This window comes from Mastacembelus armatus, chromosome 10, assembly GCF_900324485.2.
Source record: "Mastacembelus armatus chromosome 10, fMasArm1.2, whole genome shotgun sequence".
In the NCBI taxonomy this organism is placed as follows: Eukaryota; Metazoa; Chordata; class Actinopteri; order Synbranchiformes; family Mastacembelidae; genus Mastacembelus; species Mastacembelus armatus.
The window spans coordinates 4498918-4524516 of NC_046642.1; the positions used below are offsets into that span (position 1 = coordinate 4498918).

General features: G+C 38.0%; 1 protein-coding gene across 6 annotated transcripts in view; it reads right to left on the minus strand.

Moving 5' to 3' along the window:
• Positions 1-1049: 1049 nt before the first annotated feature.
• Positions 1050-25599, minus strand: part of ldb2a (LIM domain binding 2a) — an 81789-nt gene continuing 57239 nt past the window's right edge. Inside the window, exons 4-9 of one of the 6 annotated variants that reach the window (XM_026330263.2) lie at positions 21138-21260; positions 17097-17180; positions 12228-12351; positions 10094-10147; positions 9173-9303; positions 1050-2991 (exon numbers count right to left, since the gene is read on the minus strand). In XM_026330263.2, coding sequence (XP_026186048.1) covers positions 2761-2991; positions 9173-9303; positions 10094-10147; positions 12228-12351; positions 17097-17180; positions 21138-21260 — 747 coding nt within the window. In that variant the 3' untranslated portion in view covers positions 1050-2760. Of the gene's footprint in view, positions 2992-9166; positions 9319-10093; positions 10148-12227; positions 12352-17096; positions 17181-21137; positions 21261-25599 lie in introns of all 6 variants that reach the window. The other 5 variants (XM_026330262.2, XM_026330260.2, XM_026330261.2 and 2 more) reach the window with 5 other exon arrangements.

Below are 25599 nucleotides of genomic sequence, written 5' to 3' on the forward strand. Positions count from 1 at the left end.
CAGTACTTTAAATGACTTGTTTATGATTAAGACCTGTAATGTTTAAAAACATTTTCATATAGTTATTTTCTACAGGTTTCAGAATGCTTTTAATAACTTCCAAGAGGGAGAGGTGAAGGTGCATATAATCTATATGTTTAATAAAAAGTGAATGGGTGAGCATTTAAATGAACCCTTCTGGGGAATAAGTCTTTGAATATTTGGCTTGTGGCATGATCATGGTCTCATACTCATAACACATCCTGTCTTGTAGCTGCATTGCATTCTGGTCCATTGGGGGTTCACTGTATAAAAAAACTCTCTCCTGTCTCCTTCTTGTGCAAGGAATGTCTTTAAGTACAGGGTGATCCTTGAATGGCAGCAGAAAATAGCAGCTCTGAAGAAGATTTTGCTCCTGACACCATCACATGATGTTTATTTTGGATCACTGAATCATTTTTTGCTATTAGACTTCATCACAGGTTCAGGGAATATTTGCCCATTGTTGTTTTTGCTCCCCAGTTATAAGGAGGAAAAAAACAAATTGCAGCACAAAACAATTTCAGTCTAAAAGTTTGGTGTCCTAGTGTAAGTTAGATTTTTTAAATCAATCTGTATAAACAACAAGACATCAGTTCAAAGATGCAGTAAATATCAGAAAATGAACTGTTTCTAAGTAAACAGCATAATTAAATTTTCCCCTCAACATAAACAGTCTCATCACATGGTGTGAAGCTGTTTGGGCCTTTCAGTCCTGTCACATAATCTCCCAGACAGACTGAGATATCCAATTGTCATGGAAGTGTAGCTTTTGCTGTGGATTCAAGGACTTTTTTACCAGTGTTGGATGAGCCAGATTGCCAACTAGGCAGGTCTTTCTGTTGAGGAAGGTTGAATGATATGATTGAAAATTCACAAGAGCTAGTAAATGGACCTTGTGCTGAGTTATTGTTGCCAAGTGCTGTTTCCAAGGTTCAAATTTTCAACATGAGATAAGTGTAAATATTAAAAACAGACAGAAACAAGGAGCTACATGCACACACGGTGCTTGCAACCAAACTAAATTCAACTCCTTTGTAAGCACGGTTTATTGGCACACATAATGGTAAAGCATACATACCAGACATCAGATATGACACTGAACACCTCTGCTATATAATGTACAAATGGTGTCTAATAATACTAGGCTCAAACATATTTAGAAATGTGTTAGCTTCCTTACAAATGCACAAATAAATACCCATAAGATCCAATTGTATAAAGACATCCATCGTCGTTTTCTTGCCCTTTTGAAAACAAAAGTCCAACAAAAGAGATCTGGGATAGTATTGATTCAATTAAAGACTAAAGAACAATTGTGAACACAAACACAGGGATCTCAAACCATTTCTGTGGGGTGGATGGGATTTTATCTTTGAGGTGCTGTTAAAATGTAAAACTGTTCTTGCTATGTCACAGGATATACAAGAAATATGACTATGTGACTGTGTGGCTGCTTGTTAAACTTGTGGCTTTGGTTCTGCACTAGCTAAAGAGGACAGGGAACATTTAGAAAGTTTGGTTATGACAGAGGCAAACCAGCATCTATCCAAACCACCCTACAGAAATCTGAACCTCCTGTACAAAACAAACAGCTGCCATATCCAAACTGGTTTCAGTGGCTGATTTACAGTGGACAAAATAGATTCCACCTTTATTTACAAAGCTACAAATCTTGTAACAGTGTTCCCAAACTGATGAACCCAAAAAGAAAATCAGACTGTTGTGTTTTTAAAAAGTACATATATCAAACAAAATAAAAATCCTATAAAATCATGCAGGAAAAGGCTTTAGTATCAGTTTGGGAGTAGGTCGTTAAAGGGAAAGAAGTCCAATTTTTGAGGAGGGAAAAACAAAAAACAAAAATCAACATTAATGCATCAACGCGTGTCGGCAAAAAGTTCACATACTGATCAGCAAAATTACAACGTGATTGCAAAGGATTCTGAGAGAAGCAAAATACCAATAGACTACAAACACAATCAAACTGGTTTGCATGAAATCACAATCTGTGACGACCGCAGTAATGTGGAAAAAACAATCCTAGAACACGATTTTCCCCCATTTGAAAGGAGTCCATAGCAGTAGAGAACTTTTATTTCCTCTTAATTGAAAATGGAAATAAACAGCAACAGCAGAAACAAACCAACGGCCGACTGAATTTCCAATAAAAATGCAATTGACTCCAACAATGTTTCATTTGTCTCCAATGTGGTTAGATGCTTCCATTGGCTCTGTCGGGTGTTACAAAAACACACCTTGTGTTCTTCATGTTGAGCTTGCTACTTTTTTTAGACATTTTGCTTGTTGTTTTTATTCTACTTCTTTTCTCCCCAATGTCTACTGTCAGCGTGATGACTTGTGACCCGCAGGTCAACCAATCATAGCTGTGGTATTCCACTAGACAAAGGGTCCAAGTAGGAGAATTTGATCCACAATTTGCCACTGCACTCTTGAAAAAAATGCCATTTTTACATGATAGTTGCATACAAGTTGTATGCAGTTCTTGTCTGTGGATATTGCTGTGCAATGCTGCCAGTTCTCAGTGTTCTCCAAGATGTTACAGTAATTCAGAGAAGAAGAGAATATCCAGGACGGACATATTTTGGCTGGACATGCCAGCTTGCAGACAGGGGGCGAGGGGGGTTGATTCAGTACAAGGATGGGAGATGTAGAAGCACTGCCCTCGGCGGAAAGGTAGAGGTTAGAAAAACAGTCCACGTGTTTTCTTTTTTTTTTTTTTTACTGGGAGGGCTGGGGCGCTGTGCTCTCAGGCTTGCTGTCCTGGGCAGCAGGGGGTTTGCTGCTCCAGGGGGCATTGTTGCCCAGAGCAGGGGAGCTGTTGAAGTCGTCCTCGTCATCCAGACCATTGGTGGCATCATACTGCGTGTTCTCCAGACGGGTGATCAGACGCTCATCCTCGTCCCCGAACTCGCCACCCATAAGGGTCGGCTCGCCAACCACCATCACGTCCTTAAGGAAGAGAGAGAGAGAGAGAGAGAGAAGGCAAATTTAAAAACTAAACACAGCAAAAAAGTAAAATTGTTCTTTTTCTTGGGTACACACATTTTGAAAGGGCATATTATGTACAAACTCAGCTGTGCTGTTTTAAAGCTCATTTCTTATTCATGTAACTTGTATGTTGGCATTAATATAAACTAAGACCACAGTTGTGTATCAGTGTCTCTAACTCAGTCTTTAAATCTGATATAAGAATATAATTCATTTTTACACAGGCAGCTATGGCCTGGCTTTGGTTTTTTGCACGACCGTTCATTGGGTGATTCAAAATTAATATGCTTAAGTGAGTGAGAAATCATCAGAGAAGAAATTAATGTATATCTGTTTCATCTATTTCTCAGGCCAGAGCATCATTCAATATCAAGTGACTGCTCATCACCCCAAAAAACCTTATAATAACATTTGCATTAGTTCAGACTAAAACAAAATGCACGTTGTCTGTCTCACATAATATTCATCTTTAGCAAAAACCTTTAAAATGAGGGCATAACAAGGTCATAGAGACAAACATTTACAAATTCCTGACTCTTGACTTGATACCTTTAGAATTTCTTTGGGTGTGTGCAATTGCCATGTATTTTCTGTTTCCCATCTGCATAAGGAGCAGTTTAACCCCAGACAATATAAAACATGTATTTTCTTGCATCAACACAGTTTTGCTGCTTGAAATGGAATAATAGTGTGTGTGTCTGCTCCACTGCTTGTGTGTTTATTTATGATAGACACTGGTGTATCCCGTGAACTCATCCGTAGAGTACAAATGAAACCTTCCTGTAGAGAGCACGGATTCCCCCAGCGCTCCCTGTACACGCCCCAATCAATACTCATCATGTAAGACAAATTTTATAGAGATGGCCCTTTTACAGTGGATCAAGGAAGGGAAGGAGAGAGTTTTATCCATTATCCATCACTACCTGTGACTCTGTGACGTGAAGGAATCCTGATAATCCTTCAGAGGGGGATGTGGCGAGCAAGTGCTTGTGTTTTGTCATGTTACCAAAACAAATTCCTTTGCAATTCATGAACAAATAATCACTGCAGTGTAATTAGTGAATTCAAATATGGATCAGTAAGCTCTACATTATAGATGTATTTTTCTGAGACTTTCAATCTCATCTTCCTCTGACTGGCTAAACATCCCCCTGCTGCGAGCCCCAGCCCCATCCAGCGCAACCTGGGAAGAAGCTGTACAGTTAAACGGAGCGCACGCTTCACTGGTCATGTGTGTCAGCGCTGCCTGGCTTGGGAGATCTCACTCTCCTTTCAACAAACACACACACACACACACACACACAGACAAACATGCAGATGTACTGGCACACAAACCCTGATAGGTTTACTGTACAATCACACCTCAGTACACAATCACAGACATGAACACAAACACAGACAAAAGCACCTGAATACATTTTCAGATTAGCCTTTGTACTGTAAACACAGTAACATACACACAAAAACAAGCCTAAACACTCACACACACAAACCAAGACTTGTACATAAAAATCTCACAGAACAAACACACATAATCACATCCAGCACACGCTGATGTAAACATACAAAACTAGACAACTTAACACACTCCAAAACCCCCCACCCACCCAAAACTCAAAACACGAACACACTGTGATGAAAAGCACCAACAGGGAGCAGCAGTTTATTTATCCAAGCCATCCCCAAAACCCCCCTAGCGACCACTTCTACACCCCACTATGCCTTAATCAGGCTAATTAATTTAGGTGAGCTTTTCAACTAAATGACAATATCCACACTGATTTGTCAATTTGCATAGCTAATTAAGTCATTAGCTAAAAACGTGCTGATTGCCAGCAAGCCTTGCATTCACCATCTGTTCCTGTGAGGAGGCCTGTCAACCTACCTCTGGCCAATTCTGCCCCCCACCCCCCCATCCAAAAAAATCCCTTCAACAAAAACAGCTGGTGGCTAGTCTGAGACTGGGGAGTGCTAATTGTGATCTAATTAATACTGTCTACTCGTCGACTCATATCATTAAGAGTTAGCCTTTGTGCTAGCTATGCGGTAAGGCTTTGAATGGGCTAATGCAGCGATGGACTCGCTGTTCCTTTCATTCACTGCGCGAGCATCATTAGCATATTTTTACAGAGATTAGCAGTGAGGAGCTTGAAGGACATATTTCCTCCACAGGCCTCCTAGACAACAAGTGGGAGTTTAATGGAGACAAACTGTAACTGTACCTTAAAGCAGCAAAAATTAAAAAAAAAAAAATCCTGTGAAAAGGCTGAACTTAACAATGTGTTAGTTTGTCACTACATTATACTTCTGCTCTACTACATTTTAGACTTCACTACAATTATATGCCACTTTAGATAATATGTTGTCTTAGATAAGTGATGCCAAATATAATCAACAAATTATAATTAATTTTTCTATGTAAATATAAGATTTTATTGGTCACCAGGGAGGAAACTACAAACTAGTTAAAATTAGCTCCACATTTACCAGCATTCAACATTACAGTGATGTACACAAATCCAGTAATATATTCTGCTTCATGAGTACTTTTGTACTTGTACAAATGGTAATACCTTTGCAATTAAGCAGAATTTTCAGTGCGAGACTTTTACTGACAATACGGTATTTTTACACTGGGGTATTGCTACTTTTACTCAACAGTTTGAGTACTTCTTTCTCCAGTGCTACTGTTTGTATACAGCAGACAGACAGCTAATTAAGGGTTTAGTCTACACTATGTCTTGTATGTGCTTCCTGCAAATACATTGACTGACAGTGACGTACAGCACTGGAAGAGAAATAACTGCAAAAGCTGCTGCTACAGGCCTGCCTGCTAAAAGAAACACATTCAATACTAAATTCAGGCCACTAGAGGTCAGTGTTGCTCATTCTATAAATACCCACACCCTCTCCACCTTCCTTCCCCCACATCTCCTCTCCTCAAGCCGTGGGTAACCCCCCACCCCCCAATTGCCAGGGTCCACTCCTTATTGTCATTGGGCTCACGTAGGCTTGTGCTCAGCCACAAACGAACAACTTCTCAGACAAAGACAGCAAGCGTGCAACATATGTAACCAGCATGTTACCGCCGACGCTGCCAGTCTTTAAGAGGCATGTGAATGCATGGCATGAGTTTACTGCTGGTGTGTGTGTGTGTGTGTGTGGGTGGAAGGTAGTGGTAGTGGTGAGGAGGGGAGCAGTGATGGAGAAGTGTGTGTGCATGTGAAGGAGGAAGGGGCTGGGGGTGGAGGGTGTATACAGATATCGGTGATAATGAGAGCTGGCACAGACCCAAACAGCCTTCCAGAGAGAAAACAATTGTGCATGCTGTGTATGTGCATGTCTGAGATGAACATTATGTATGTGTGAGACACAGAGAAGGAGCTAAAAAAAAACTGATTGAGGACAACCAATTCAATGACAATACAACTATCCATGGGACGCAATCTATAGGGATAGGACAGTAGTGTATGTGTGTGCATTAACATTGGGGAAAAGACTCTGTTGCTTATCTAAATATATAAAATACCAGGAAAATGTCTAGCATGCAGATGAACAACCTCTACATGGATTAAAATGAATGGGCACATAGAGTTCCTGCAAGATCTATAATGTCCCTACTCTAAACTATGTCGCCTATTTTCAATCATTATATGTACATGTTGTTAATCAACTTTTGTCAGGTCATAAAACATGGTCAATAACAATGCGTTGCATATGTTCAATTGAAATATCATATCCACTTGTAGTAACTAAAGTATGAAAACACTTATTTGTGTGCTTAAGCACTCAAAGCGCCTAGTTAAAGTGAGTGAAAGATTGTCATCCTGGTTAAATCCTGAAAAAGTCAGAAGTGGCTTGAAGTACATGCTCTTATTATTAACATTTAACCAAACTACAATCTTACTCTGACCTTAAATTGTTTTTGTTACCTAAAATATGCACAAAGGAATCAGGACTAAAATATGTGTCTCCAGTGTCCTGCATTTTGTACGCTCACCTCCCTGTGTGTGGCACGTAAACATTGTGCTTCTTATATCACAAAAGACATTTCTGAGCAACATGATCAATTCAGGTAAGTTTTTTTTCAAACAAATTACTAGCATCTTAACACGTCTTTCTGTGAGAAAGGACTGCTCTACTGCAAACTCTTTATAGAATGGCATTCACACTACTAAATTTCTCATTCAGCAGCTTTTCTCCAGTGTACAAGATGAACACACATAAATGCCAAGCAACAAACCTTTAATGCCTGCAGTTATGGTTTGGTATCAGCACACTTCAAGCTATACCAGAATGACCTATGTTGACAAACACAACTATAATGAACCTGCATGGGTAGAGAATAGTAAAGTGGGTGCAACAGTATAAAATTTAATACAGCAGGTGTTGTAATGAGCAGGGTATAGAATAAAACGAGACTGTGCAGACAACACACTCACAAAGCTGAATTCTCCAGGGGAGTGCCAGGCATGTGGTGTAACGCTCAGCTGTTTAAGAGCCTGTTTAACCTCTAACTGTGTCAAGTGATCTGTTACAGACATGTATCAGAATGAGCCATCCAAACCCTAAAACACAGTATGTAGAGTTATAAGGTGAGATATTTTTAAAGCTTTTTACTTCCTATGGTAACAAATGAAATTTATAGTGAACATAAACACATAATATAGACAGCAATTACTGTATGTTCTCTCCAAATCAAATGTGACAAAGCAATTAGTTTTTAGGAGATGCAGTTGGCAGCAATGTCTAGCTTCAATACAAAATAAAAATTGACTTTCAATCTAAAATCTGTTTGGTCTAAATACATCCTTTGATCACTAAACAACTGCATGTGCACTTACCAAAACATCATCAGGCTGATGGCAGTTCTGACTTACTGAATGTATCTGAACACATTCACAATTACGCAAATAGAAAATCCAATACTTTATAGGCTGTATTTGTATGCATTTCTTTTTCAATTCAAGGTTAAAATATTCCTTGTATTTCCATTGTGATATTTATAACAGTTTATTTTCCAGTAACTGCTCGAAATTATCTTTCATTTACTGTTAATGTTACTTTTAGAGTAAAGTTTATTGCTAAGCTGTAAAATATTCTGCCTCAGTGGCTGTTTTTCTTTGCCAAAAATCATTCAGAATTTGGCTTATGTTGAGTGTTACAATAAAAAAGTAATACCAGGCAATACAGTATATCAAAAGTGAAAAATGTGTTTTTCACTCTCATATATGGAAACCTGTATCAGCCTAAGGTTCTTCTTGCACATATTATTTCAGGGATTCAAATTAGAAACTCTCTAATCTGAACCCAACAATCCACAAAATCAACTGAATGACCAATTATACGACACACTCTAAGTGACCGGTTATATTGCTGCTTAAACTTCAAATAGTTAAAAGCCTTTTTCAGTGCAGGGGACATGGCGCTTGCTTGATTTCTGAGACTCTCTCAGAGCTGCGCCCTGCTTCCTACTCATCCATTTCTAGACATGCACACCAAACCTCTGGACAGTTGTGAGTTCAGTGCCTTGCTCAAGGGCATTTGTTAAGTGTGGTGGCTGACAGAGGGCAGAATGTCACTTTCCCTACCCACATGTTCCCAACTGGTCCTGAGATGTAGAAATGTAGTTGAGCAACTGGGTTAGCTGAGTCTCTTTAAACATATATATTGTGAAAGGCAAATAGTGCGCTCTGTGAAATACTAGTAGAAAATTTAGAAGGAAGCTACAGTAGTTACTGATATAATACTGCCTGCAGCAAAAAACACCTCAGATTTACTTTCTTTACGTGTTATTTATAAACTTAGCTGTTCTCTTACTATTTTCAGCTTTGATTATTTTTAATGTCATCTGTGTCACTCTTTATGATATTTGATGTATTCTTCCTTTGTCTTTTGGGGAGAGGTGTTTTCATACAAGTCCCTGTGGGTTTGACTGTCTCAGTGTACAGGTTTGAGTTGTGTTTTCCACCCTCTCATGTTGTTTTTCTCTTATTCCTGCAAATAAATTAATCCTAATAGCTGTAATACCACTAGGAATTTATTATGCCTGTGTGTAATCCTGAAAACTTGCATGTGGAGATAGAGAAAAGAAAAAAATTAAAAAGGAGCCAAACCAAGTGGAGCTGATGCTTACAGGTACCTGACTGGAGAGGCTGAAGTTGGTAGCGGGACTGCGTTTCTTGCTGGCGGTGGTGCCCACACTGCTGTTGGCGCTGCTGGCTGAATTCTTCCGTTTCCTCCTCTTCGTGGTTGTCTGTCGGGCGGGCTCAGCTTTGGCGCGACCAGCAAAGAGAAACAGAGGCCATGCCAAGAACATAATGCATACAGACGGAGGCAAGGTGTAGGGCTGTGTGCTGTGCGAGGTGTGTGTGACAGGTCATATAATAGTGGATTGGACAGACATAAGTGGAGACACAAAGATGTGCACACATGTACATATGCTTACAAAACAATATGAAATATGCATGCAAAGAGAGCACACACACATGAAAAGACCTTACACAGAGAAGCATAACTAGTCTACAATGATCCATGCTTTGTTTTTTTTTTAGAGGTGAAACTGCATGAGCGTTAACATCTCCCAAGACATGCACTAGTAAGAAAAAACCCCTGTTTCATTTGCATAAATGCTCAACAATGGACCCTGATGCTCAATGTAATGTAAATTTGTTAATGATTTCGGCGCTGAACCGATTGCTATGCTCCTCAATAACATGAGCCAGATTAAAACTGCTCTGGTGTGGCAGAAAGCACACCCGTGTTTGTCTTATTGAACATGATTTTATAGTTTGTTTTTTTCTTGCACATTTGTTTCATTTCTATAGATCTGATTTGCTAAGCATGACTCTGTTTTTGGTTTGATCATTATGCCTTAGCCATTAAACCAACATATGTAACCTGTATTTGTTATTCATTAAAGGTATTAGTGCTATTTTCAAACATGCAGTTGAGCATCCATGATAAACTTGCACACAAAATGTATTTCACGACATTGCAGTCAGCACTAAATGCTGCTTTTGTCTAAGACTACAGACAATTAACACTGTAAGAGAGAAGATACCTTTTTTGTGATTTGTGGGAAATATTTCCGTTTTGAAGTTCTGTGGGTGTCCAGCTGAAACCGGAGCCAAAATCAGCTTCATTTTACTGACATTCAATAGTTTTTTAAAACAACTTTAGATACAACGAGACCAGAGATGACAACAGAGGAAAGGGTGAGAAATAACTGGACATTCAGTGTCATACAGATGTTATTTAACACCACTGGGAAATGTGAAGGATGTTTTCCCAGTTATGAGTTATACATAATTCCTAAAGATGCAATTAAACCCCAAGTGAAATCATCACGATTAAAAAGTTAGAACATAATGACACAGGTTAAACAGAGATCTTGGTGCTCCTAGTATTTACAAAATTATTTATAAAGTGCATAATTTATGAAAACATGATTTTACAAATTCTGCCAACATTTGTTAGAAAACATTATTCCTTTTAATCTCAGGAGAGACAAGAAAACACTGCTGTGATCTTCAAACAGATGTCTACAAAAAATGAAATACATTTTTCGAGGTTCTTACTAATCACACCAAGGGAGATGCTTTCATATTCAGTTAAAACAACCACCAACTCACGATACAAAAAAACTATAACTATAAATCAGAGGCAAAACAATAAGAAATTTTTATCAGTATGTTTCTCTTTTGATTCCTGACTTTGACAGACGTGTGCAAAAAAAGCAAGGCTATTGTCAGAGACAATCATTTCTGTTATCCGACTGGTTTCCGTCGATGCTGCACTGGTGACGCACTAAAATCACTTCCATTTCCACCAAAAGGACTTATCAGAGCATAAATGTGCCTGTGGCTTCCTTCCTGGCTAAATCCCAACCAGTTTCCAAGCTGCAGAAGAATTGCAGGAAAAGGGGAGTAACACGCTACCAATGAGGAAAATCGCAATTCTAGCTAAACTGCAAATATCAGGCAATGTCAAAATATAGACAGATGACATGAAGTGACCCTGAAAAACACTGTTTTCAATGCTTGAACGTGCTGAAGGAGTCTGATTAGAAGGAAGGATTTGACTTACTATACTATATATTACTAAAAAATCTATATTTACGAAGTCACCATTAAGTAATTTATAGAACAAAAAACATAATTCGCCATAAACTATCAAAGCAAATAAGAGACTAAAGCTACATAACATCAAACATCACGCATAAAGCTATCTCGCACAAGTGCCATATGTGGAGGGATTTAATATTACAATGTGTCCTCACTCCATGACCACAATTTACCATCCATACAAGTATTTTTTCCCTTCAGACTTTATATTCATAAAATGCTTTGCATGTTTTTTCTTTTTTCTTTGAAGAACGTCATCGACACTGGGGAGCTGCTGGCCAGGGAGCTGGATCTACTAGTTTGATTACACTCGGCACTCTTAATTAAAGTTACACAGGTCTGAGTCAAAGGCTTTTTGACTGGTGTTGGTTTTTAAAGACATCTTGTCACGCCTCGCTAAGCATTGCTCTAATTTGCAGCCACTCCGATGTGTCCAAAAAACCCAACTTACTCTTTCTCTCCAGCTTAAGACTGCACAGCCAATTTAAGCCTGGTACATTTCAGAAACCACCCTTAAAACATCAATCACAGAAAGCTGAGAGGCCCAGAAAGATTGGCGAGGTAGAGACTTGAGAGGCAACCCTGAATTCTGATTAATTTCACATACCTGACAGGCAAAACATATTTAAGGGATTAAGACATATAATGGCACATTTGGAAACATAAATGATGCAATAAAAACACAGTCTGAAAAAATATGTTCCTATTTCTACAGAGAGTGATGGCACAGAATTATAAGCTGTTTAAAAAGAAAGAAAGAAAGAAAGAAAGAAAGAAAGAAAGAAAGTGACTTGATAGAGGAAACTCTATCTCTAATATTTTTCGTATTTCTGTTGTCACTTATCTAAAGAGTGCCTGTTGCTGCTTGAAACTCTCTGAACTTTTCAGAAAAGCAGGTTTATCCAGAATGACCTGAAAATCTTTGCTAAATGAAAACCAGAAAAGTTCTTTTCACATTTGTCCACGTTCCAGATTAGTAGGAGCTTTGGGATTCACAACAAAAAACATTATCTTGATCTCTTAGACAGCAAAGAAGTGTGTTTCAGCAGTTAGTGGGTAGTTGATAGTTACCTGGTGGAGCTACCATTCTTTGCCATTTTTGGAACAGGCATGTCTTGAGACAGTCCCGGGGACTGAGGTTGTAGGTCTTGTGCCTCGACATTAGCTCTTGCATGGGCTCCAGGATAACACACAACTGCAAACACAATGCGACAAACCACACATTCTGTTTAAGCAGATTTATTTAACATTTGATAAGAAAACAGCAGCCTCTTCAACGCTGCTGCCGCTTATCAAGGTAAAGCAAAGCAACGTCCATAAAAATGTGAGTTTGTTGCTCAATTAATCACCCACGCACTGATTTAAGAGTGATTAATTGTGCAGTAAATCTACTTTTTATAGACACTGTTAATAAAGTACCTTTAAAAAACAGGTTTATTGTCAAGTACTTTAGACAGAAGAACAAGAAGACGGACAGAGGAAGATAGGCGGGACGATACATTTTAATATGCCTTTGTTGAGCCGTTTGCAACTCACAACAAAATGTAACTGACACATCTTCATGTACATATACTATACCAGGATCCACAGATGTCTGGCTATTCTCTCTTTAGACACAATGAACACACAGAAAGTCCCTGGTTCCCACACTGTGCTCCAACAATACTCTCCAGTTAAAAGACCTTCAGTCCAATATTCAGTCTGGAGAAAACTGTAAATCTCTGGTGATCTGCAGTGAGAGGAAGCAGGGGTCAGCCTGTCATCTTTAATACATAAGGCTTAGCTTATCCAGGCAACATCTGGATAACATTACAATCTGGTCAGCCTTTTTCAACAGTAGCAGCCATCCAGTGTAGTCAAAGGACAGTGATTGGATAGTCTTAGTCCTATCCCCATTGCTGCACCAATAATATGGTAGAATGAATTCAAGTCAACCCACCGTGTTCCTGTCCTTCGACTGGATAAAGTTCTGCTGATCTTCCCAAACCTTTCTCTAACATGAAACACTGACCATTATGGTCCTTTTCTGCAATGTCACTAAATAAAATATCAACGATGAATGGTTTCAGCTAATTCAAAAACTATACATAATGTCCATCCGTGAGGCTTAGTGGTTTAATATGCATACACTGCGACATTCCCAGTTTAACTGTGGACCCTTATGCATACCTTCAAACTTGAAAGGTCATTACCTAAAAACTATTTAAGGCACAGCAGGCCCTCAGGTTAGCAAGTAAGAAACTTCCATACATTATTATTATGAAGAGACTGTTCAGGGAAGCAGCAGCTCTGATAATGTGCTCTATGTTTAATAGAAGAACTAAAAAGTCCTAAAACTAGCTTCAGGAAGTCACAGAGTGGAGGTCAGGGTGGATGGATGTGCCTGATGATGCCACCAGAGACTGGGATTCACATCCATTTTTCTATCAAGAGTCAGTGTAGGCTTCACTTAACAACAACATCATTCTCTCCCAACCTCAACCATGACCACAAGTTTTCATGTTGTTGTGTCTTTGTCCTGTGAGGCACAAGATCAGTGAAACACACATATGGTTAATTTTGACATGCACTGACAACAAAAAGTATTTTGTTGTTGACTTTGGAAAATAGTAATTTGCTTAACCTTTAACAGTCACAAATGCATATCAGGTGTTCTGAGGAATAGGTTTGATTGTTTTTGCTACAGAGCACATTGCTTATAAGAGCTAGTATCATACAAAGTGAAACAGATGTTCCCAAGACATGAAGGCTAGAACATAGACCAGACTTCAATGGGACCATTTTAATCTTGAAGCATGAGTTCTAAAGGAGAGTCCTGTCTCAAATAGTGCCGATCCACAGTCACACTGGAGCTACAGCAATTAGTCAATGAACTAAATATTAAGCTGCTGCCATGAATCCTTTGAATTGTTTTTAAGCAAAAAATGTAAATATATGCATTTTCTCAAACATGAGGCGTTGTTGCTTTTGTTTGCCAAACAACACATCAAACCAATGTCTGGATTTTGGACTCGTGGCCAGACAAGAAAAGGCATTACCCTGATTTGTGGTATTCCACTATTTCTGGCTTTTTATGACTGACGAGTATAGAAATAATCAAACAAATGATCAGCAGATTAACTGATAATGAAAATAACCATTAGCCGCAGCCCTTCATCCCACATTTCCTCCATTACTCCCAACAAACAAGACCTTGTGTTAGCAATGTTATGGCTAACCAGACAAGCAGTCACTGTAGTTGTTCCCCAAACAGAATGAGCTGTAAGGTCAAAACTACTGGAGTGAAAGTAGGTGTAGGTTTTGTAACTTGCTCAGGGGCACTTTGACAGTCATTACTGAAAGAAAGAAAACTGTTAATCATTCACTACATGCTCAAATGATCTGACCTTCAGCATCCCACCACCCCTACATGCCTGATGTCATTTCTAATCAGCAGGTTCATCCTGTCTTCAGTCGTACTGTAGAGCTAATTGGAGCTAAAAAGAAAAAAAAACTATGGAAAAAACTTTAAAGGTGTACTATGTACAGCATCCATTCTGTATATTACTATGTGTTGAACAGGGTTGAAAGCTTTAATACAAATCACCTGACAACACCAGGAATCCTTGCTGAAATGTTTTAGCATGATGGATATTCTGAAGCAGGGATGTTCACTAGGCAGGGGTTTCAAACTAGTTTTTCTAACAACTGTAGACTCAGCTGCTTGCACCAAATTACCTCACATAAACATAGTGATATCTGCTGTTATTCAGTACAGCGGTGTTTTGATGCCATGTAGCTCGAGGTAAAGTGAACATCCCTGTAGTAGACTAATCCCATGTTCTCCTCTGATAGTTCCCTCCTGACATAGTAATATCCCTCCCTCACTCAGCCAACAAGCCCTGGCTCTCAGCCTGAAAACAAGGGCTATTTTCAGGCAGAATAGTAGGAAGCCGGCAGCACCAATACATGGAAAGGCTTAAATACTCCAAATAAAACAAAAAAAGAGAACAAGTGTGTGTGCTTGAGAGAGTGAGTGAAAGGCCGCTTCTAAACCTTTAGCCAGGAAACTGTCAGCCTCTTTTGGAAGGACTGATAAATCCTGGGAAAGGCCTTTTTCAGAGCGACATTATTGCCATTTTAATGTGAGGAAAGGGTGTATTTTACCTTGACAGCCTATGATAACAGCAGGGGAAAATATAATTTGCAATATGTGTGACTTGTTGAACAACAGTGACTACACAGCAGTGGTTCCCAAACTGGGGCTCATGACCTCCAGAAGGGGTTTTGAGATGAGGTATATATATAAAACAGCACATTATATTACCTATATATATATATACACACACAAACACAAATATGCATGATTTCAGAAGTTTTTCGTTTTTTCTGAAAAAAGGGCCTCAAAATAGTTTCCAAATCAACTAAAATCAAAATCAGACTCATCAATTGAACTGTGGGCTGTTTCTTTGAATTAAAGATCAAAACTAAAAACAGTTGGGAAGCACTGTGTCACAAATCACGATGAATGTTTGAATGAGACATCAATTCTTACATCTTATTCCACAAGTCTCATAATCTGGAAAACCCTACATGTTTAAAATGTAAATTCAATAAAACAAATAGCATTACTATGCAGTTGAAGAGGTTTTCATTATTACTGAAATGAAGGGAAACCTCAGGACAGGGTTAAATCCCTCTTTTAAATTATTTCTGTAGCATTTAAATTAAAACCACATTGTGCTCTGGGAAAGTCAGCCAATTCATTTGAAATATTTCAGGTTTACACCACTGAGAGAAAGTTGGGAGTGTTTAGATACAAACAACTTAACCTCTGCCATAAAATGCATGTTGTCAGCAAAAGGAAAAAGGGCAAAGTCCTCATTTCATTGTTTTATTTGCAGAGTACTGATCATCTGAATCTCCAAAATTAAGAATGAACACTAGCTAAATCTTTAGTGTGTAATTACAGATGCTTGAATTATGTGTTTTCTCTTTCAGCTGCATTATATTTGCTTTCTGTATAGAAAATCATTGTTATAGGAAAACAAAAACAGCCACCCTGCTTCCTCTCTCTCTCTATGTCTTTACTCAGTTATATTAAGCAGCAGAGGTGCCGTTCCCCGATTCGCGCGCCATTTCACAATTATGAGTCTCAACAGGGAGCGTTCATTAATGTTATGCTAATTTTCTGTATCCAATTAATTCTTCTCTCTCCCTGTCTCTCTCCTGCTCGCTCTTGTTCTCCCATTTGGAAATCGTAGCTGTCAGTCAAATGCAGCAACGAAAGACACAAACAAAACCCTGTGAAATAATCACTAATGTATTCAGTCGGCTTATACTTCCTATTTTTGTAAATTATATTGCTGCGGTCAGGTAGAAAATATATACAGTATATGCAGAGAATAAAGAAAAAATAAATGCTTATTTTTTGCTTTGATGCGGTGCACTTTTAAAATTATACACTCAGGTTTCAAACATCGAAGAGAGAGAGAGAGAGAGACATGTTCTGCACATAAATAGCTGCATAAGCTTTCATGATATGACCTTAAATAAAGAGTAAATAAGAACACACACAAAAAAAAAAACATATCTGGAAATGAAATTCAAGTCAAACTTGGATATTTAAACATTAAATATATCTAGAAAACTAGAAAACTTTTAAACAAAACACTACAGATTCACTGCAATTTCCATATTAACTATGGAAAAAACAAATTCTGCATGACAAAAACAGCTTTACGTTGTCTAGACTTAGAAGCATAAGAGAATTAGAAAATGTGAGTAACATGAATTACTACATTTAAAAATGGACAAAATATGTGTGCATTAGGTGTGAGGAGACAAGAGCAAACACAAAAACAGAGCTGACACTGCCAGACACACACATATACACACCCGTATATACACACACACACGCACACACACACGCACACACACACACACACACAGAGTCCTTACCCTGAGGTAGTTGAGGGTGAAGTTGGTCAAACCCATGCGAGTGATGTTTTTGGACAGTTGTTCCAGCACCTGAGGGTCTTGTGCCTAAAGTCAGCAGCAGAGAAATGAAGATACATGTCACATGTACGTACAGACATATATGACATACCTCTTTGTTATGTTTGCATTCAACTGACTACGACTAAACTAATTATCTACAGGCAATTAGGCTAATTGACATTCACTGGAAATGCACAACTGGTACATTCACATCCTCAACTACTTAACATTGTTAGTACAGTTGTGCTATTAGGCTGAATGAAAGTATTTCTGGCCATCAATTCACACTATTCAAACTGCAGCCTAATTAATCAATATTACTTTGTCACTCCATTTAAATTTCCACACAGTTTCAGTCTCTTATCTTGACTGGATTTGATGACGTTACTGAGAGTATGCATACGGGGAAAGGGCTGCAGGGACAATACTTTGATAATGTTAAATTGGTGAAAAACCAGACAGTGTTTTATACACTGTGCTGTTTGTTATGTGCAACATAAACAGCTACAGAGAGATGTGGCTGACAGTTGCATAATTCACACAAACTGTTAAAAACTGACCATCATATCAGATAAAAATGGAGTGAAAAATAACTCCCAAATAAGAACAAAGCAAAAAAGCAATTATAGAATGGTATGTATGTAAAAAAAATCTCATCAAGACACATAATTATTCACCAAGCTTGTTTATTGTTCCAAGAATAAGCACTCAAATCATAGAAAGCTGTAGGTATTGACAGACAAAACATAGCCCAGGATGAGCAGAAGCAGGGAGCACACTTACACTCACCACCTCATGAAAAATGCATAATTCTATCTCCAGTCACATCTCTGTGTGCAGAAAGTCAAGAAAGAAGCGAGGGAGTTCTTCTGTACCATCAGCAGACCAACGAGTGACGGCAGAATGAAACTAACACGCATTATTGGCATTAGTTCACTCGTGAAGTGGAATGAAGCTAAACATACAGGGCAGGAATTGGTCTTGGTAGCACTGGTGCAGAAATGTATCAGTGGTTTGTGGTAGCAGGAGTAAATACTGGCACATATGGTGCAAGAACAACAAAGATGCACAGTTCAAGAGGCTAAAAACTAGAAAAACACATTCAGAATTCAAAACAGGTGGAACATTTAAATGGTAAACATAATGTCAGTGGGCATTTACAATACATCTATCAAACCTAATGTCAGATAAGTCGGGGTCTTACCCTACAGTGGACTATCTATCTAAACTAACCCAGCTAAATACATTTATTCCTTACTATGCACTTCTACTCCATTACACTTAAGATGGAAACTACTTTAAAATGAGCTCCAGCTTGATCCAGTACAACGATATCACGCTGCTTCCACACTATTTCATCATTAATAATAATCCAGTAATGTAACAGGAGCTGTTATATTAACAGGAGTTTAACAATTACCTATTTTGAGTATTTTTTGTATTTTGAGTACATTTTCCTGACCAGCTGACTAGTTTTCCTTAAGTAAAATTTTGTTTGCAGGACTTTTCTTTCTTACTCCAAACACTTTTTTCATTTACACACTTAAATGTACCTTACAAAAACAATGCAGTGTATTAATAATGTACATGTGTTAATGTCCCTGTAGTTTCCTGCTGTTAATATGTGCAACAGCCGTTGCACCTGCACCATGCAGACATTATTTGTAATGCTTATATGTTTTATTGTCAAATTGCAATGCATTTACAATTTGAGCTCTACACAACAGTTCTATTTTACATAAGTGTATGTGGGATGTGCACGTGTCAGTGTGTGGGAGGGAGGGAGTATGGTAGATGTTAAGGATGGGATCGCATAGAATATATCACTTGTAATGAAGTGCAGATTCTTCATGCGGGGTCTGTTGTTTCATCCTTCTGTATTTTTCCACACATACAAATGAATTTTTCCTTTTGTCAGCGGTGGAAATTACACTGATAACTGAAATTACTTATGTTATTATGTTTAAATGTATTAATCTTAAATTCTGTAGGCTTCATTAGCATCGCAGCAGTGAACTGGAAATGTACGACATATAAGAAGAAGGTGTTACAAAAACTGCTGCACAGCTGTTGCTTGAGTCCTGGCCATTATTTGAATGCCAGCTTCATTTGAGAAATTACGATAAGCTACTTAATTTCATTAGTGCATTCATAGATCTAAACAGTGATCAAATCTAAAGCAGCCACTGCAGCAGAAATGTGCATAATCATTCAACTACTTAGATACTTAATCCTATTTATCCTGCACTTTGTTTAAGGTACTTATCTATGATGTTAGTACAACAGGTCTTATAAACTTGTAGATTTCTCAGTAAATTACACTCTGAGCACATTATACACTGAGTCAAAAGCTATAGAAACTTCCAGCGAGTAGGTTTTTCCATCACATTGCTGCTCGTGTTTTTCTTGAAGTGCTGTACTTCTATTTAACAAATATCTATTTTTGATATTTTTTTCCATATGCAAACACACAACTGATTTTATTAAGTTAGTACTGGCTAATATCACATATAGGCCTATTTTTATGGACTAAAAACACTAAAATAAGAACAGTTCCTCATAAGGGAGGGTAGAAAAAGTGCAGCAGTAGTTCGGTTCACTTCAAAAGTGGCCCTTCCATAGAGACTACATCTGTACTGGCATCTGCAGTTTCAACGTTCCTATTCTGACTCCCGTGTGTCTGTATCTGCTTTCATTAGTCCAGGCAACGATCAAAAGAGTGAGCTCCCACTCACACACAAATCACTGAAGATCTGGCCAGGACCCACAATACCCCACAATACCCCACAATATCCCACTCTCCAGGAATTAGTGTGAATGCCCAGAGGGGCCAATTTATTGGTGAGTGAAATTCATATGAAGATTTGGCCAAAAAAGAAGCTGGCTGTACAGGCAGAGCTGCCTCTTACACACACACCTTGAGCTCCATGAAAAAAAAAACTTATAAAGGAAATGAGAGGAGATGTCTGGAAGTAAAAACTCAGGTAAGCACTTTTATAATAGTTGTTTTTTCTTGTCATTTTCTTACCTAAGGCCTTTTCAGACATTGTCTACATAGTAATCCTGACCTTATCTGTCTGTTAGAGTGATGGCTTTTGTAATACAGACATAGGGGACTTCTGTGTAAATGTTCATTACGGCTTTTGCAAAAAAATGAAAGAACATTTATGGACAGAGCCACGTGTTTGTATAGTATTTGGCGCCTGGTGCGTGAGACAAACTGCTGAAATAGAGGAGTTAGTTAACAAATTTAATTATGTGAAGGAAGAAAAATTTCACTTCTCTTCTACTGAATCTTCTAATAAATTTTCTCATGAATTTCATTGTGCATTAATCTAGTGCATAAGTTCACAAGTCACAAGATGTTTGTGAAGTGTTATGGAAATGTTAATACGTCTGACCTAGTATAAAATAACTTTTATGTAAAGGTGACCTGGGCTCTAATTCATGTAAAACTGGCTTTATGTAAAGAGGTGCATGTCTGAAAGGGCTTAAGAGAGCTTTGTAACCCTTGGGTGCTTGAAACATAAAAAAAGGACCATTGTATATTGCTGAGGGCAATGTGAACATACCGTCTATGCAATTGAACTTTCTTAATTTATGAAAGAAATGTGTGTTTTTGTTCCTAGCAGAGGTGCTGTATTATACAGTTTTGGTTTAGAAATAGAAAAGAGAAAATAGAAGACCTTCTGCTAGGTCCAGCTACACTCCATAGTGCTGATGACTAAATGTGTGTTACACTTTGTGAAATTAAGTAAATTATTCATTCAACCTTGTTTTTTTTTCCTTTCTTTTTATCCTCAGCTGCCTTTGATGTCTGCAATAATTGGTTTGCAAAAATCCCTCCAAACTACTTTGTTGATGGTTAAATTTTATATGCTCATGAAAAGCTTCCAAAAAATATTTCGGCAGAGGGCGGAGACCCTCATTAGGATTCAAACCGTGACAACTGGAACAAACGTGTATGTGTAGTTGGTCGCGTGGTAATGATGTCACACTCACGTGCATGGCCAGGATGCTGCGGGGGATGAGCTCCCGGTACTGTCGGATGGTAAAGTGCCACGTCTTGATCCTCATCAGATCGTCAAAGGCAAACTCCAGTATCAAACGACCCTCTGTACAAACCTGAACAAAGATCACACAGTCAGCGTTATTCTAGATTTCTCCTCATCCTCATATCTCTTTCAGTAATGTTTAACCAACTGGCAGGCAACCGTCAGCTTATTTGGACGCAGAAAAAAATTAAAGTGTTTATTGGCCAGGCATGATTTTGATAAAAAACGCTGGAAGGGTTTCGTCTCCGTTTTGGAATTTGTTCAAGGACTTTGTAGCATGGAGCAAGCTATTATGCTCCCAATATTTACTCTGCTCGCTTCCCTCATTCAGAGCATCTGTCCTTGGGCCTCTCAACCATCCAGCTATTTCTAAAATGTGAAAATAAATGCAATCTGGAGAGGGGTGTGTTTACACCAGAGACAAAAGAACTTCAGGTCAGAGAGAGTTGCCAATTAGGAGAGAGAGTGAGAGAGAGGAAGGAAGACAGAGAGAAACAGTGAGGGGAAAAAAACATTTTTTCGCCCCTTTAGCTGAATTCAGCGCTTGCTGGGGCCCTTGCGCTTCTCCTGTATTTCGTTGCTGTGACAACCAGGGAGAGAGAGGAGAGAGAGAGAAATGGAGAGACAGACAGAGAGGGAGGAAAAAAAAATCAGCTGATTAGTTGGCATGGCAACGGCAAAGATGTAATCCCACCAGACACACTCTAATCAATGCCCCCAGCGCAGATGGTCTCCTGAGGATCAACAAGAAAGCCCCCCCGACACACACACACTCACACACACACACACACACACCACACACACACTTCCCACCAGCCCACCCACCCTTGCTGGTCACATGCTCCACTGCTGACTCCAATACACTCAGTAACAAAAAATAAATAAAATAAAAATAAATAAATAAATAGAAGCTTGACTGCTCCAAAAACCCCTGAATGCAGAGCTGCTTTTCTGCTGTCTTGACTGGAAATGTGGATACTGTATAATGTTCTCACTCTTTGTGCAGTGGTGCATTTCTTGAGTTATTCAACCAACTGAGATTACAATAAGTACAAAGAGATTTTTTTTTTTTTCCACAATAAAATTTTTCCTGCTGGAAAAAAGGCGATGTCTATAATAATAATAACAACAACTGTAATGATAATAATACTAATGAAACTGAATATTATCCGCTTCTTTGTTGCAGAAATGCTTTATCAGACTGCATTACTTTTGGCTAAGTGTGCTGGCTGTGTACAGTAGTGTACAGTATATTGTATTATTGCTAAATTATTGATACACACATGGATTACTAGATTTTTTTCCCTATATCTGCATAATTAACTTATTTAATCAGCGTAATCTCATTAGCTCTGATTTAATCTCTCTTTATTTATTTTATTAATAGTTCTTACCCCTTGGCCCATCTCTGTGCTAATGTGACCTTTCACTAAGAGACATACCTTAAAACATTGGTTATCTTTTTTTTTTAAACAAACACACAATGTGCTGGAAATGAACAATGACTGACACAACTCAGTGCTCATACACTGGTTTTATGTGCAAAGACATCTGGGTTCTGCTGTATAAGAAGATAATGGGCTTGTCTGAGCTAGATAAGTGTGGATTACACTAAAGCAATGTTTGGTAATAATCCTTGGTGTTTAATGGACAATAAAAATTGTCTTTATGATTTTTTTAGTCTAATTCCAACATCAGTTTGTGCAACATCTCACCTGAGTGTAAGAAACGAAGGACACATCATCACGTGACATTCAAAATAATCAATAATCAATAATCAATAATGTAATTAAAATAATATCTGTCTCAAGAACTCAAAATGTGTTTGTAAAACCACTGCTGTTCAGTGCATAGCTCAAATCTTCAGGTTAAAAAAATAATAGTTTCTATATATTTGTTCAGGTAATCCTCCTACTTCTAAAACTCAATACTGCAAAACATTTAAGAACCTAAAATTTTTAAAATACGAGGATGATTTTATGGCTTTTAGAGTTTACTGAAAAGTTACTCATTATTTTTCTAGAGTTTAAAAAACATAGGAAAAACATGAAAATACAATTGCTTATAGAAACATTTCAATTTTAAGTATGGATGCTGTCATTAATCCACCAGCACTCCAATTGCTGTTGAATGGTGAAAAAACATGCTGCTCTAATTTTTCCTTTCCCCCCTTTGAAATGAAATATATCATGGTCATTATGTAGTGGATGAGTTTTATGCCCTTAAGGTCACTGAAACCTATTAACAGACCAAATGCTTAGACATGTATATAACGAAATAAGGTGTTCTTTCAATCATCCCTGAACATGTGCTTGTTGTAGATTTATGGTATTTACCTACTAGCAGTAAAACAACTTGAATTGTGTTTACTAGTGAGTCACTGTCTTCTGATGATTTCCAGGTGCTGTAGCCTACAGTGAAACAAGGCTGCACTATTGATTCCTTTTTCCATAGTGCCAACTGTGTCTTTAGCATTGCCTCCACTATAGCACTATTGCTTGCTACTTTCTGCAAGCTCTTGCTTCTCTGTAACCAATAAATAAATTGGTAAACCACCTAAATCAGAACCAAAATAAGATTCACTTTAATTGCCAAGTGTAATAAATGTGCAGGAATTTGTCTTAGTGGCACTGCTGCAGAGATATATTAACCACAAATGCAAGCAAGACAGCCTTTTCCATACATTTCAGTGATTCAGACAAAGCTATTTATTTATCCCCACTGAAAGCAAAGTGTTTAAAATCTAATATTTCTTACAATGACTGTAACTGACTTTTAGCTAAATATTGTTCCCTTATGAAAACTAAAATAAGAAAAATCCCCTTGAATTAAAATGGGTCCATTAAATGGTACTGCCCCTCACAGAGAGTCCCCATTGATTTAAGAGCAGGGTCATAAATCTTCCACACAACGGGGCTGAGATCAGGGGATCTCCGGCTCAAAAGAGCAAAAAAGAATAACAGCATCCTGCTGCTGAGACACTATTCAATACTGTACCGTAACATGACAATCAATTAACAGCAGAAAAGCTGAAGGTCATTAAATCGAATATTATGAGCATTCATGACTTCTTCTGGTGAATATAAATAGGCTCAAAATTCTATCAATTATATCAACAAGGTAATGACATGCTTTACAATACTGTAATGTAACATGATGCTCTTTAAGTACAGAGAGGTTTGACAATATTGAGGTTATTGGATATACTGTTTCTTATGGTTGATGTACATACCAGTATAATTAAAGCGTGTGGAAAGGGTCAGTATAATAATAATAATCAAATACACTAGTTGCAGCTTCTTGTATAAATATTCATCGGTTTTCTTAGTTTTATATGTCAACGTGACATACTGGACACTTGTCAGGAGTATATTTGTCTATCATCTAAAATGATTGATCAATTAATCATGCTATTGATCATTACTTGCAGCCTTAGTTAGATTAGTAAATCAAACATATTAAGAAGAGTGTGAGTGTCACTGAATGCTTTTCCTGTACAAGACAACTGTGGACCTCATTTAACAGCTGAAATCAACTTTTAAACCCTTAAAAACGTTAGTGGATTGTGTACAGCAGAACACATTTCAGACCTAAAACAATATATCATTGGAATGGCCCATTTTGCATAATTGCACCATCACCTGCTCAGCTGCAGCCTTGCAGCCTTTGTTGTGATAGCCCCTCTCACCTCTCTCTTCCTGAGTTTCCTGACTGTCCCTACTGTTCCTCTGTCAATAAAGGTTAACACATCAAAAAATCTAAAACAATATACAGTATAAGTTAATGCACATGTGCCAGACATATGCATTGATAAATGGAATGATGAAGTGACTGACTCCTGTACACTGCCGGACACAAAAACACAAAAAGTATTCAAAAAGTGTTTCATAGGCTTCAACAAGCAGCAATTCTGCAACGGAATCAGTAATTCTGCAATTCCAATTTAAATAGTACATGCATAAAAGTTTCAATGCTTGCTGTTGTAAAGGGAATGCAATGAAAACCTGAGATGATGAAAAACGGAGATGGCCACACAAAAGTACAAAAAACAAAAATATGAAATAAGAGGGGAGGGTGTTTGCCAGCATTCAGTCAAGGTCTTCTATTATAACATAATCCTGAAAAATACAATACAGATACAAATATGTCAAATAATGTCAGGCTTATAGTGCGTACCAATGCAGAGGGTCATTAACTTACAGTATTAAAAGGAATGTCAACAGCTACAGTAATAGTTGAATTTGACTGGGAGAACTCATGAATGTTGTACAACTCTCATTAATCAAACAAATAACCTGAAGGTCCTTTTTACTGATGACTGTGTAACAGTGTTGGCAATTCCAGTAGTGTTGACTATACCTATTGTACTGTAAAAATAGCCAGTATAGATAAGTTACTGCAATGTTAAC